Source organism: Hyposmocoma kahamanoa, unplaced genomic scaffold, assembly GCF_003589595.1.
Source record: "Hyposmocoma kahamanoa isolate Upper Pololo Valley unplaced genomic scaffold, ASM358959v1 87, whole genome shotgun sequence".
NCBI classification, from domain to species: Eukaryota; Metazoa; Arthropoda; class Insecta; order Lepidoptera; family Cosmopterigidae; genus Hyposmocoma; species Hyposmocoma kahamanoa.
This window is the reverse complement of record NW_020654422.1, coordinates 6,607,330-6,622,807: the sequence shown is the minus strand read 5'-3', so window position 1 is coordinate 6,622,807 and position 15,478 is coordinate 6,607,330. Positions and strand designations below refer to the sequence as shown.

Genomic DNA, 15,478 nt, shown 5'->3' with positions numbered 1-15,478 from the left:
ATAATATTAACACAAAACACACAGTTTAGCCAACCGCACAAAATAGAGCTAGTAAACTTAATTTTTAAAATATTGTTTAGTAAGTAGACGCCGAATCGAGTCGACGCTGGTACTAAATATATCAATATCAGTATCCAAAGACGATTGGTTGAACTCATTCACTGCTCTGACAAGAAATGAATTTTGTCGGTAATTAGTCCTCGCATTGGGTACACTAAATACCGAGTGATGCCTTAAACTCAACAGGTTAGTTCTAAATGATACCTTTGACAATAAATTTGATGAGTCAACTTTACTGTTCACTATTTTAGAAAGAAAACAAATGTCATTCACTCTTCGCCTAAAATCGAGAGGAACAAAATGATAACGCTTACAACGCACTACATAGCCTGAAGTTTGCTGCTTCGTTTTGAAATCCAAATACCTTAAGAATTTTTTCTGAATAGCTTCAATACGTGATTTATAAACTTCGTATCTGGGATTCCACACTTGAGAAGCATATTCAAGGTGACTACGTACAAGAGAACAATAGAGTACCTTTATAGGCTTAATGTCAGAAAAATCACTACAAGTCCGCATCAAAAATCCCATGGCTGTATATGCTTTAGTAACAATACTATCGATATGTTTGTCTAAGATCAATTGGGAATCAAAGTACACGCCAAGATCCTTAACATTGTTCACCCTATTAATGAAACTCCCCTGAACACTATAACCTTCGCTGATAATATCTCGTTTACGAGAGTAAGATACAACAAAACACTTAGACACATTTAGATCTAATTTATTGCTATGACAACAAGCTACAAACCGATCTAGATCACTTTGTAGCTCCTGTGCATCTTCAATTGATAGTACTCTCTTAAATATTTTCATATCATCTGCATAGAGTAATATTTCGGAGTTACGGAAGCATAATTGAATGTCATTAACAAATATGGTGAACAATAACGGGCCCAGCAAAGACCCCTGGGGCACGCCCGAGGGAACAAAATTCCAGTTAGACTTGTAACCCGACAGTACCACCGCCTGACTGCGTCTGTCGATGTACGAAGAGAACCATCTGAACAGGTCACCATGCACACCGGCAATCGACAGCTTAGCAAGTAAAACTGAATGGTCAATACGGTCAAAACATTTACTAAAGTCAGTATACAGAATGTCTACCTGAGCCCCAGCCTCCATACCTGCAGATATAAGGTCAGCGGCCTCAACTAAATTTGTCGTTGTGGAACGGTTACTAAGAAAACCATGCTGACATTCACTGAAGGAAGTCTTTAGAGCAGCATACAACTGTCTATAAACTAGTTTTTCAAAAATTTTAGCAATGAGACAAAGCTTAGAAATTGGTCTATAATTCTCAATATTGTGCTTGTCTCCTTTTTTGTGTACAGGAGTAATGAACGCTGTCTTCCAAATTGTAGGCACGACTCCTTCACCAATTGATCGTTTAAATATTATTGAGATTGGTACTACCAGTGAATCAGCACAGTTTACAAGAAGGACAGCTGGAATAGAATCTGGTCCCTCACCTTTGGATAAGTCGAGAGATTTCAATAGTCGCAAGATTTCAGACGAGCATACCTCAACAGAGGATATACTGCAACCAGAACTTCCATACACACTTGATACGTTGCTTGAGTACTGAGTATTGATATTATTAGAATAAAAGTTAAGATATTTAAAAAGTAATTACAACATTTGAAAATGGAACTCTTTGGCTGTAATTCTACAGCTACTACTGTATTCACAGTTGTTTCAACTGACTGTCACTTGTTTTTACATTGTGGCGTCATTTTAGAATTTGGTTGTCTACATCACCCTAGATTTAACTCGTCAAAATTTTCGTAGTTTGATTTTCTACGAGTTTAAGTGTAATTTAACAGCTCAGCGGAGCTTCGCTCGGCTTCAAACTGCTTTTAGCGATGAAGCACCACGCAAGACGATTATTTATAGCTGGTTTGCAGAATTCAAACGTGGTCGTGTGAATCTCAGTGACGAATTTCGTGATGGTCGCCCGTACACTGCTGTGAACAACAAAAACATCAATGCTGTGCACCGTATGATCAAAACAGATAAGCATGTGACATACCATGAGATTCAGCCATCTTTAGGCATAGGCATGAGTCAAATACAATTAATACCACACAAACATTTGGGTGTGAAGAAGCTGTGCTCTCGGTGGATCCCACACAATTTGACTGAGGCTCAAAAAACGAATCGCGTCACTTGGTGCAATGCCATGCTTACCAGATTCAACGAAGGGGCATCAAATTTGGTGTGGGACATAGTAACAAGTAACGAAACGTAGATTTATAATTACAATCCCAAAACAAAGCAGCAATCGAGCGTATGGGTCTTTCGAGATGAGCCGAAATCAACCAAAGTGGCGCGCGGGTAAAGTGCCTCTAAGCGGATGATTGCTTCTTTTTTTAATAAAACCGGAAACGTGGCTACTTTTGCATTGGAGAATCGTTGTATCGTGAATAGTGATTGGTACACGACCATTTGTTTGCCGGAAATTATTGACAAACTCCGTAAAAATAACTGTAAACACCTGGACAACAAGTTGAACTGGAACAAACATATGGACAACAAAATTAAAAAAGCCACTATCACCTTCTGGCAGTGCCATAGAATGGTGGGTAAACAATGGGGACTTTCACCCAAGATTACACTATGGCTCTACACTGCGGTGATAAGACCCATGATCAGTTACGGCGCGATAGTATGGTGGCCACGAACCAAGCTGACGACCGCAACCGACAAACTGGACAAATTCCAAAGACTAGCGTGCATGGCGACGACGGGCTGCATGAGGACAACTCCAACTGCGGCCCTCGAAGCGATGCTGGACCTTCGACCCCTCCCACTGTTCATCAGACAGGAAGCGGCGTCAACAGCAGTGCGTCTAAACAGAGCCGGCCTCTGGAAGCACATGAGGACCCCACATACAGAAATCCTCTACAAGTCTGTCAATGAGGAACCGCTACTGGAGGCGGTTGTGGATAGGATCCCAAAACAATACATCTTTGACAAGAAATACAAGATACAATTATTTGAAGATCCCAACGAAGGACTGAACCCCAGAGAGGTCCGAGTCTTCACCGACGGATCTAAAACAAACTCAGGAACAGGTACTGGGGTATTCTCAGAAGACCTCAATATCAGGGTATCAGCACCGCTTGGTGACCACAACACAGTATTCCAGGCTGAATGCATGGGCATCAAGTTGGCAGCAGAAGCAATCATAGCGAGAAGAGTAAAGAACTACTCCATTCGAATACTCTCCGACAGTATGTCAGTACTTCAAGCACTGAATAGCTATGACATAAACTCAGGGCTCATTTACGAATGCCATCAAGCACTCATGGAGGTATGTATACAAAACCACGTAACTCTTCAGTGGATTAAAGGACACAGCGGCTCACGTGGCAATGATGCAGCAGATGAACTAGCCAGGAAAGGGTCGGAGACGGACGCTGTAGGACCAGAACCGATAGTGTCCCTCCCCTCCCAATGGTCCAGAACAACTATACACAAAGGTACAAAATCTTCACATAATAATACATGGACCACCCTTACGGTTTGTAGACAGGCGAGGGAAGCACTCCCAACGCTCAATGCCAGTCTATTTCGAATACTAATTAAACTTAAAAGGCAAGAGCTTCGCACTCTAACTGCCGCCCTAACGGGTCATGGTCCATATAATAAACACCTTTTCAATTTAGGTATCACAGACAGCCCTCTATGCAGAGCGTGCATGGAGGGGGAGGAAACGGCTGCGCACATCCTACTTCAGTGCTCCGGCGTGGCCAACTACAGGGCAAAATACCTTGGAGTGCCAAGGTCGCTCCCCGAAGTCTTCAGCAAACCAAGGAGGCTGCTGAGATTCCTGGAGGAGCTTGGGTGGCACGAGTAGGACCCTGCACCCACCACACGCAAAATAGGCGCTTTGTCGTCGAGTTGCGGGTACCAGCCCGTTGCACCAAGTACCAAGTACCAAGTAACTGTAAACACCGTATCATCTTGCACCACGATAATGCCAGTTCTCACACGGCCAGACAGACAAATGAATTTGTGGAGGTGAACAACGTTGACCTTATGAACCATCCCGCGTACAGTCCCGACCTGACACCTTGTGACTTTTATTTATTTCCAAAAATTAAGAAGCAGGTCAACGATTTTCATCACCTGAAGGGGCTGTCGAAGAGCATGAAAAATATGTTTCAGAGATTGTCACGGAGGAGTGGCATAAATGTTTTCAAAATTGATTATTCGTATGAAAAAGTGCATTAACGCTAACGGAGAATATTTTGAGAAACAGAGAGGAAAGAGATCAATTCAAATCCACGTGACCCGATCTGAGGATCAACACAGAGGCATGTGATAGATACATTACGATCTAAAAAAACAATCCAAAGCTAAAAATCGAGCATCTCTAGACAGGATGGTGTTCAATATTAGAAATACATACTTTGAATGCATAAATATAATTACTATGTTGGTGTGGTACGAACTCTGCCTTGCGCTGTCGAAATGTTCAAACATTTTAATATTAAGCAGATGCATTTACTGTATAGGTAAGTGAAGTACTTTTATGGTACAATAAACTCAACCTTTTTGACAACCCTGGTTTTTAATTACCTACCAACAACCCTCTGAGTGCCACTTGGAACTGCAGTGAAAAACGGTGAAAACATTCGGATCCCATTCTTTCTAGGCCTATTATTTTAAAATAACACAGCAATCTTAAATTTTTATAATCGAAATCGCTTAATACTTTCACTGAAAAAATTTTCAGTGAAAGTGTTAAGTACATAAATATGTAGCATAGCATTTAAATGCTTTTGTTAGCTTGAGGAAGCTATAGCGATTGACCTTTAAAACTTCAGATTAAAAACCTTTTTTGGCCAATTGCCCGTTAAGCTTTACTTAACAATCTAATTACGTTTGAAACCTACCTTCAATAATTCTGAGTAGATGAAAGAAGTCAAATTACTCGGGGAAGTATATGTATATTTAATCAAGGTAACATTTAAATCAAAACCATTTGATTTTTTTTTCAACACCAAATAACTGAAACTGCGGTATTTTGAAGCTTGCGACTTGAAGATCTGGATTTATTGGAAATCGATATTTTATAGATCTATCATAATTATTCAATATTTATATGCATTGAACACGGAAAATAGGCGCCTTGACGTCGAGTTGCGGACACCAGCCCGTTACACCAAGTACCAAGTAAATGCTTTGAATGTCGTTTGATATTGTTATAAATGAGACAAAGCAATGAGTCAACTTCTGAGGGATATATTTATTTTGATAGTAATCTTATTGATGTATTACAGATGAGATTTCGAAGAAGGTACCAAAGAAAAATCAAAGTTGGACAATTGGATGTGGTCACCCTACAGGTGAACTCGTAAAATATTTGTTACGTGAGACAAAAAAGGGAAATTTTATTTGAATATACCAACAATCAATTAATTTTAATTTCAGGATGTTAAAGACATTGCCTTATTCACGGCTCCAGTTACGTTATTGAGCCCAAAGTTAATAAATTTGCTACACATTCCGACCACTGAAAGATTTATAAGGGCACTCATATTTTGCTGTCAATACTACCTACAGGTAAGTAAATTCATATTGAATTTTGGGTTATATCATAGTACAATAAGACAAGTATGGTAACTCCATACAAACATACACATATTCGCATAATAATGAAAGGCGCGTAGGGACGACCAGTGTTACGCAACGCTAGTGCATCGCGAGGTAATGCGAATATGAGCGTCCGTATAAAGCACGCGGGCGGGCACGCACACATGCTCGCTGCTACATTTGTATGAAGTTACCATACTTCTCGTATTATACTATGGTTATATTGTAGAACGTAATAGAACATGATCTGCTATAGTTATTTACATACTTTAGATAGCTGAAGAAATGGCTAATCGGATGAAAGAACAAGACACAAAAATACGAACGCCAGCGTGTGACATTATAGAGAAAGAATATAGAGACAATTTGGCGGATGTACGACTTTTGGTGGCTAAGGAATATTGCACTATGATTATGGGTCTGTAATTTTTTTTGGGAATGATATTTGTTGCATTCACAAAATTACATTGTTCTAATAAAGTCATTATATTCCGGCAGGCGGCGCAGACACACGGAGATTTCATCATATGGGTTATTCCAAAAGGAAGCATTCATTGTCAGACAGGGATGCTCGTCTTTTTGAGATGTTGTTGCGTATGTGTGTTCAGATTGTGTGGCTAGCTTTGGGTCGCAAATCCTTTCATCACATAGGTAAGATATTTGTAACTAAACTATACCTCGTAGGTAAGTTGATCATATTACATCGATGAAAATTAATGTACTTCACTGAATTTGTTTCTAGAATTGGAAGTGAATCGCATTTTCAAATCTGAGATATTTAATGCTACTGAGCACAACTTACGGACTGGATACATAAGCAAGATGTCTAAGTCAGAGCGAAATGTGTTACTAGGCTGTGTGAAACAGGGTTTCAAACTGAACACTTGTTCACCTCTTATGAATGAAGTCATGTGCGAAAGGAACATTGACTACCGTTTATTGGCACTTGGCGTTGTCAAATATCCGGAGTTAGTAGATTACTCGTCTATGATTATTAATTTCGGGAACACAGACAGCGAAGGTACAATGAAGGTACTTGTAAACACAAGTGCGATGGCATCATCCTTGAGAAGTTTTACACAGATTTCGAGGTAACAATTTAGTCTTTTTAAATAATCCAAGTTGTTTTCATCAGATTGTCGCCGCGCCTGAAATATATGTTACTAGCGATAGCAAGTCCGGAAGAAGAGCTGATGAATCTTGGAGTAACCGTTGGAGTTCTGGGAATGCACCGTTCTCTCTTTGATATAATGCTCCATCCACTACCTCCTATTAGTGCCAAAAGCAAATTGAAAAGCTCCATTCCGTAAGTTAAAAATAAATTTCAAAATTTAGCAATTTATTTCACTCGTTGATAAACAAGAAAAATCTAAGATGGCCGGTTTATTGTCGACTTAGGTCTGGAGTTACAGCTAGTACTAAAAGTGCGTCTTCTATAAGCCAGAAAAGTCAAAATCGAATAATTTTTCCCTGCATCATGTTACCGCCAAAGGAACGTAAAGAGTAAGTTGTACTCACATTGTTGGCACTGATTTACTTCTTATAGAATTGAAAATGACGCAATATTTACTTCAACAGGAGTTATTTTCCATCTGAGTTTCCTATTGATCGCGAAACGCCTCGCCATTGCAGTGAAGAGCAACTGTATCGGTGGCAATGTCGTCTTATAAAACTCCTCCGTCCTCGATACTCTTCGTGCCTGCACCGCAGCTCGAATTATCCAGATAGCATTCCTATGAAATAGTAATGTATCAACTACATTAGTGAAAACGTGTGTACTTTTCTGCACCTTTGGCTTTGGGGCGTCGTCGCGAGGAGCAGAATTTAACTATTATACATATTTATTATAATTATTTTCATGAACCGCGTAGTCATAGCCTTAGTTAATAAAAACGTGTCATGCTTGTGTTTCTGTGCCCTTATTTAACGAGTTCGACATCGGAAAATTTTATAAAACGTTCTAAAGAAGTCTCCCCGCAGTATGACTAGGTTATTTGGATAAGGAGATTTGTACTTGAGTAACCAATTTTTGAAGATAATCTTGAAAATCTAATAATCGTCCGTGAAAAAGAACTCAAATCATACCTACCTTACATACTTATATAGAGAAAAAGTGTGTATGGCCGGCTGTACGAGATATTGTATTAACCACATAGCAGATCTCTACAGTTAATACGTGAAGTCGTTATCAACATCAAGCAATCGTGGTCTCGGCTGCATGAAGTCGATTATGACTTCACGCGTTAACTGCAAACATGCAGTCAATCTGTTAGCAGCTTTATAGAAGCGTGTATACATTGACCCACATCGAGACATAACCAAAATGTCCTCGTTGTTTCATCCTAAATGAATTTGTGACTTTGTGAAGACGACTATCAAGAACAGCTAGTATATTTTTAGTATAACTAGACATTACGAAATACCCTGCCATATAAAGTTAAAGGCGTCCTCTACTTTAACACATTCATAACGTAATTCATGGACAGTTCGAACTATGAATCGGAATGTTCATCGAGCGTGTTTGTAAGTTCGCCAGAATTTACGATGTCATTGCTAACTTGCTCTCCGCGCCACTGAATGAATATAAAGTTATGTTAATGCCACTATTGCGTCGACTTCAAACCTTAAAACTTGCAAAAGATATCTCTTACTAAAAATATTGACTATTTGGCAAGAGTATCATTTGTACGTATGAAACATAAATGCTGCGTTTGTCTGACACGGAAGAAAAATTCCCAAATTTACATCTTACTCTTTGTAATTAGTGATTCAAAATTAAAGATACAAATCTATGGTCTTGTTTTGCTTGATATAAATGTGAAGCTTATGAAATTAGAGTGCTAATTCAGTGGATTGGTACACACCGGTGATCGTACACATAAGGCCACGCTCGCTTTGATCATGTTCGCTCTGCCATGAGATCAAATGAGCGCCAACTTGCCTAGAAAGAGCCGGGATGAGGGGCTGAACGCCGCATTTGTTTACAAAGAAACACTATAAAATAACCCTTTCATGACATTGCAAATTTAAAGGTACTTAAGTGCTAGACACCCCTTTATTACCGCTTCTGTTTAGAAAGAAAACAATTTGTATTTATTTTCTCAGAAAAACAAATTCATCATTCATTATAATTTCACTATCTTCGCTATTATAAGTGCATATTTCTCTAGGTTGGTCATCAAGTACTTGTGAAATAATTAAAACAAAAGAGTGCCAAAGGTCATTTCTAACATAGTGTACCAGAACAACCTTAAAATCTCTGATGTTCATTGGAACTTGGCGTAAACTCAACGCAAGCCATTTAGAATTAAAATGAGCAGCCCTCCGTACACTCGGGTGTCCCTTGGGCGAAGGTATAACGCTAATCTTAATTACTTATCCCCCATATATACATACTGCCCAACGAATGAAGCGTGTAAGCTGGATACTTGTTGCTTGAAGTACCAAAGCTTATCTACCCTAGGCTTACCTTTGACCTGTTTTTCTACCTACATTTTCAATCTATGTTTGGGCAGGTTAGTGATTGTTTTGTAAATACTTATGTAATTAATAATAATAACGTACACACTCAACATAGCCCCGCACTAGGGAAACCCTGTGTCGCGGGTGCCATGGACACCCACAAATTACACCCAAACTCACGAGAGAAATAATGTAGGCCATACAAATATTTCTCCCTGCCCGGGAATTGAACCTGGGACCTCTGCGTGGCAGTCCGGCAAGGTAACCGTACAGCCACGGAGACAGTTTAAATTGAATTGATATCCACTGTGATGGTCTGAATTAATGGGGATCCGTGGCCATGAGCGAGTAAAACCACACAACTTAGGGTGAGGCCAGACGAGCATTATCTTGTGAGTCGCGTTTTCTGATTTGCGTAATTTATGCTGTATTCGGTTTCATATAAAAGACCTGTGACCACATGACGACGCAAAATGAGTTAGTTGTCGGCCGATTTGCGCGCATAATTGCAACCGAACTTCGGTCGCACTGTGTGACATGATGTTGGCATGTATAAATAGTCATATGAAGTGCCACCATAAGGTACTACTACCTATACCTTATGGTGTCACTTCATATGGCTATTTATATTTGCGTAATAAAAGAAATAAGACTAAATAATTATAAAAATAATTAAAAACGCGAGTAACAAAATGGTATGGTATTGGTAAATGGTATTCGAAAAATAGAATTCGTTTTAAAATTCAAAACGTCCATTTTGATGTTTTGTGCCTTCGTCGGTGAGGAGGACGCATCACTGAACATTCTAACCCACTGGGCATACTTTCCAATTCTGTCTAACCTTTATTTATTTTTTCCAATACGAGGGACATTTCAATAAAGTTTCATGTTTAGGGAAACTGTATGATTATTGAATCATGAGCCAACTTATTGAAGTTGGCTCATGTTTATACAGGGTACAAATTTTTTAAATAACCGAAACCTGTCAACTCTACATTCCTGTCATTAAAACATACAACTTGTTATGTACCACTTTAGGAAATTAATTTTTTTTTTTTGATAAATCGATGCAACTACCTATGCAGGTTTGTAAGTAGGCTAATGTCACAAAAATATTGTGGAAATGTGCAAAACAAAAGTTCTTTGTTGTGTGTTAATGATATTAATGCAGTATTCAAGTTTCGTCTTACTTAAAAACAACCCTTTATTACTTTGTATTAAGTTAATGGAATTCCGTAATAACTCGAAAATGTAAAGTCGGTACTTTTAGGATTAACCCCCTACTAAATGTAAGTACGAGAGGTAAGTAAAAGTCATAAAAAAGTTGTTTTTATTACACTCCGATTTTCAACAATTTTCATCGTGAGTTAGTATACACTGCTCCGCCGCCGCAAGAAGTGCCGAAGCGTGTTCCTGCGGAGATAAAAACCTAAGCGTGAGTTCATTGACGACGTCTAGAATTACAGTCGTTTTTGAAACTTTCGTAAAATACTGGTGTTTATAAGAGAAAACCTACCTACAACAGTCGTCAGCATTTATATGTATAAGTACCTATACGTAGCGAAATTGCAATCGATTCGATGAAAGTACCGCCACCTTACCTGGTAACGTGAGCATTGCTGCTGCGTTTATTGTTAACCTAAGGGTGCTGGTGGAATCACAGGCACATGACACTTTTCAACTTATGTCTCAGGGTGACGGGGGCAATGGTAGCGCCCCTCAGACCATTACGATTTAAAGCTCTGAGTGGCACGCAACTGCTATGGACAGGCGTGTTGATTACCACTAGCGATGGGACCAACTGATAATTTTGACGCTGACTACGTATATCTACGAATAAGAGATATGAACCCAAGACAAAAGACACAAATAAGTTGAATTTCAGTGCTATTATGATTGTAATAGCCCTTACTTTTGAACACTTCGAACAAATTGATAATTTTGACGCTGACTACGTATTTAAGCGTATGTGGTATGGAATTAAGACACGAAAGCACTACATACGTACAGGCTGTACTTTTTTAAGGCGGCAAAATGTAATCTTTTACTAAATAATTACTATTTATTTCAGATGAAGGTACTTCAAATAGTACAATATATATTGTCTTGTTTTATTATTAACAAGAAGGTGCCCGTGACTTCATCTGCGTAGAATAAGTACTTCAATTAGTAGGCCAATATAAAACTATATTAGGTAATTTTCATAGTTTTATTGATTCTCCATATACAAACTTTCATCCCCTATTTCACCCCCTTTATTTTTGTAACAAAAAGTAGCCTACGTCCTTTTCCTAAGTCCCATGTCTCTCTATACCAAACTTTATCAAAATTGGTTCAGTAGTGAGGGCGTGAAAACGTAACAGAGTTACTTTCGCATTTATAATATTAGTTTGGATTGGGGCAAAAGCGCCAAAGTGGTGTAACGCCCACTTACATTTATTTTTCTACAATATGACTTTAAATGATACTAAAGTACATAATTATTATATTTATATTAAATGTTTATTTAGTTAAACAATTATTTATTTTATACATGTAAATTGGATGCAATTTACATGTATAAAATAAATAATTGTTATATATTGGTCATATATGATTACTATTATATAAAATTAATACGGCTAATTTTAAATCCCTCGATATGTTCTATATACTATGCATTTCATGTTCAATTACCTTAAGACGCTTAACAAAATAGTTCTACAACCACAACTCTAGAACCATTTTATATTAAAGTGTTAATATAGCTAGAATAAACAGTAGCACAGAGTAGATTGCCTCTAGGTAAATACATAGGGCGCACTTTAAGTTTCCGGAACTGGCCACTTACATAAACAATATTTAAAAAGTAATTATAACATTTAAAAATGGAACTCTTTGGCTGTAGAATACATACAATGTAAATTGTTTCATCTGACTGTCACTTGTTTTTACATTGTGGCGTCATTTTAAAAATTGGTTGTCTACATCACCATGGATTTAACTCGTGAAAATTTTCGTAGTATGATTTTCTACGACTTTTAGTGTAATGTAACAGCTCAGCGGAGCTTCGCTCTGCTACAAACTGCTTTTGGCGATGAAGCACCATGCAAGGCGACTATTTATAGCTAGCTTGCAGAATTCAAACGCGGTCGTGTGACTCTCAGTGACGAATTTCGTGATGGTCGCCCGTCCACTGTTGTGAACAAGAAAAACATCGATGCTGTGCGCCGTATGATCAAAACAGACAGGCATGTGACACACCGCGAGATTCGGGCATCTTTAGGCATGGGCATGAGTCAAATACAATTAATACTACACAAACATTTGGGTGTGAAAAAGCTGTGCTCTCGGTGGTCCCACACAATTGGACTGAGGCTCAAAAAAGGGATCGCGTCACTTGGTGCAATGCCATGCTTACCAGATTCAACAAAGGGGCGTCAAATTTGGTGTAGGATATAGTAACAGGTGACGAAATATGGATTTATAGTTACGATCCCAAAACAAAACAGCAATCGAGCGTATGGGTCTTTCAAGATGAGCCGAAACCAACCAAAAGTGTGCAAAGTGCCTCTAAGCGAATGATTGCTTCTTTTTTTAATAAAACTGGACACGTGGCTACTGTTGCTTTGGAGAATCGTTGTACCGTTAATATTTATAGGTACACGACCATTTGTTTGCCGGAAGTTATTGACAAACTTCGTAAAAATAAACGCCGTATTATCTTGCACTACGATAATGCCAGTTCTCAACAAGCCAAACAGACAAATGAATTTTTGAAGGTGAACAACGTTGACCTTAGAAGCCATCTCGCATACAGTCCAGACCTGGCACCTTGTGACTTTTATTTATTTCCAAAAATTAAGAACCAGTTACGCGGTCAACGATTTTCATCACCTGAAGAGGCTGTCGAAGAGTATGAAAAATATGTTTCAAAGATTGTCACGGAGGAGTGGTATAAATGTATACAAAATTAGTTCATTCGTATGAAAAGTGCATTAACGCTAACGGAGAATATTTTGAGAAACAATAAATTAATTTCTGACCATTTATAGTATTTTTTTCTTATTCATTCCGGAAACTTATAGTGCGCCCCACGTAATAAAATTACTGAAGGCTCTATAAACTGTCTTTTTTATCTTTTCTTAACTGTTCTAAATGAGAACGCACTACCTAACACGAGTTCAAAAAAATAAGTTAGAGAGGTTAACCTAGTTAAGGTACTCTTAATCCAGTTAGACTGAGAAATGAAGTAAAAGAAAAACAAAGGCTGGCAAAGCAAAGGTCCAATGATCAAAGTGTGGGCGAGTATGATCATCAGACATCGATGTATATTTTCGTATCGTCATCGTACGTAATGAAATGAGAGTTGGTAAAATAGGTATCGACGTCGTATGAGTAAGCGTTACAGAAAGGAGGACCTAGGAGAGAACCTGAGGTACTCCGGATGGGATTACACAACCACAGCTTGCGAAACAAGTGTCAGACAGGGGGTCCACTCTCATTCTCCGTCCGAGATCCGTCCGAAAAAATAAGTGTCAAATAAGTAATACTCGACCAAATTAAAAGACGCATGATGCGAGTGAAACTTCATACTTGACGTTGTGTTTTAATTTGGTCGAATATTACTTATTTGACAGTTATTTTTTCGGAAGGACTTCAGACGGAGAACGAGAGTAGACCCCTGAACTGCATTCATCACAAGTTACAGATCTTTTTTGCTGTATTATTGAATAGTAAAATTCTTTCAGCAACTTAATATTAGATATTGAGTGAGAAATGTCTAGTACTGTAGCAATTACTGTCAACCTCCTATAAATCTACCACATTTCGAAAATTCTGTCTACACCACTAGTAGATATCTATATGACAATCTTATGTAATTATTCATTTTGTGAAATAATTGACAATCAAAGATTCAGTTAAACACGGTTCAAATGCTCTCTGAACAGCACATTTATATTTAAGTGGGAACATGCAGACAGTAAATGTAATTATTACTACTAAAGCTCTATTAAACTAAGCGCTACTACTCTACCAAATTGGCTATTAATTTATACATACATAGTACACACGCCCGGTGTAGCTTATGAAATTTGGCAGTGTCATTCATAGTGTCAATTAGTTTTGCTCCACCTATTATGGTGTGAGGTTGGCAGAACGCATTCATTATTCAACTTAAATCCCTTTAGACCCGTAAGATCACGAATCGTGACATTATAAATGTATCCATCAGGAGATCTTAAATCGAGAAATTAAATCTGTACTAACCGCTTATGATACTGTTGTTAGAATAGCAGGTGCGATAAAATTTAATGTAGGTCACATTTTTTAATTTACGATAAAATGTCGGGTGATTATTTTTGTGAATACAAACAATTTTAACTTAGGGAGAACTTATGGGCACTATGGTTCCATTCCAAAATGTCCGTGGTTAATAAAAGATGTTGTCAAGGTGCGTAAAAAGAATACCAGAACTCCGCAAAAAAGATCGAAAAATTTCGTCATAAAAAAAATTTAAAGGCGTTGTATCTCGCGTGACCACGCGGCGCGGACTAAATCGATAATGCATAGTTTCATTAAACTCGATTATTTATTAATTTCTTTATACTTATTTCATTAACTTACGTTATTTTAATACAGATGCTGTCTCTAAAATTCTTATATGATTATTCTTCATTGTTTACAATTTTTAGTAGGTTTCAAGATTGTCTTTGATATATCTGGTAAGGGGTCCATGACCGAAATAAGTTTGGGAACCACTGCTCTAATAGGTTCATGTTGGTCAAGTATGTATGAACATTTATATGGCACTGCTAACATTTTTCCGCATATATTTTCCCAAAGTAAATGCAGTTCGTATTGTTACTTAGAGTCAAGTCTTTGAATATCAAGAAATAGAAACTAAACCTACATTTCAATTATGTTCCACAAACCCCTGGTCCTTTTTAACAGAAATTCTAATCTACCCAGAATGTCGCGAGAGGCCATGGAAATTTAAAAAAAAACATTCGAATTTCAACAGGGAAGATGGTTTCTGCGCACCATCAGCGTGGGATGCAGAATTTCCTCTGTAAAATCCCAGCCAGACGTGAGACTGCAGTACTAGTTAATATGTTCTATTCTAATTCCCATTAGTAATTTATTATAAATTTTATTTAATAAAAATTCATAATATTGTTAAAATAAAATAAAACAATTTGTTAAACATAATCACGTACCTCATAGATGGCGCTACGACTAAAAAGTCGTTGAAAGTACAAAGACACGACGCAAGCACATTAGAAAAATTCGTGAGGTCCGTTGGTTCGTTCCGTGGCTTAGTTGGTATAGCGTCTGGCACGGTATGCAAGAAGACGTCGGTTCGAATCCG

At 38.0% G+C, this 15,478-nt stretch overlaps 1 protein-coding gene across 3 annotated transcripts in view; it reads left to right on the top strand.

The window, feature by feature from the left end:
* Positions 1-8,386, top strand: part of LOC113235263 (protein phosphatase 1 regulatory subunit 36-like) — an 11,723-nt gene extending 3,337 nt beyond the window's left edge. Inside the window, exons 4-11 of one of the 3 annotated variants that reach the window (XM_026470907.1) lie at positions 5,352-5,417; positions 5,503-5,634; positions 5,938-6,082; positions 6,163-6,315; positions 6,407-6,632; positions 6,800-6,970; positions 7,063-7,167; positions 7,243-8,386. In XM_026470907.1, the coding sequence (XP_026326692.1) occupies positions 5,352-5,417; positions 5,503-5,634; positions 5,938-6,082; positions 6,163-6,315; positions 6,407-6,632; positions 6,800-6,970; positions 7,063-7,167; positions 7,243-7,408 (1,164 nt within the window). In that variant the 3' untranslated portion in view covers positions 7,409-8,386. Of the gene's footprint in view, positions 1-5,351; positions 5,418-5,502; positions 5,635-5,937; positions 6,083-6,162; positions 6,316-6,406; positions 6,721-6,799; positions 6,971-7,062; positions 7,168-7,242 lie in introns of those variants that run through there. The other 2 variants (XR_003310855.1, XR_003310854.1) reach the window with 2 other exon arrangements.
* Positions 8,387-15,478: the final 7,092 nt, after the last annotated feature.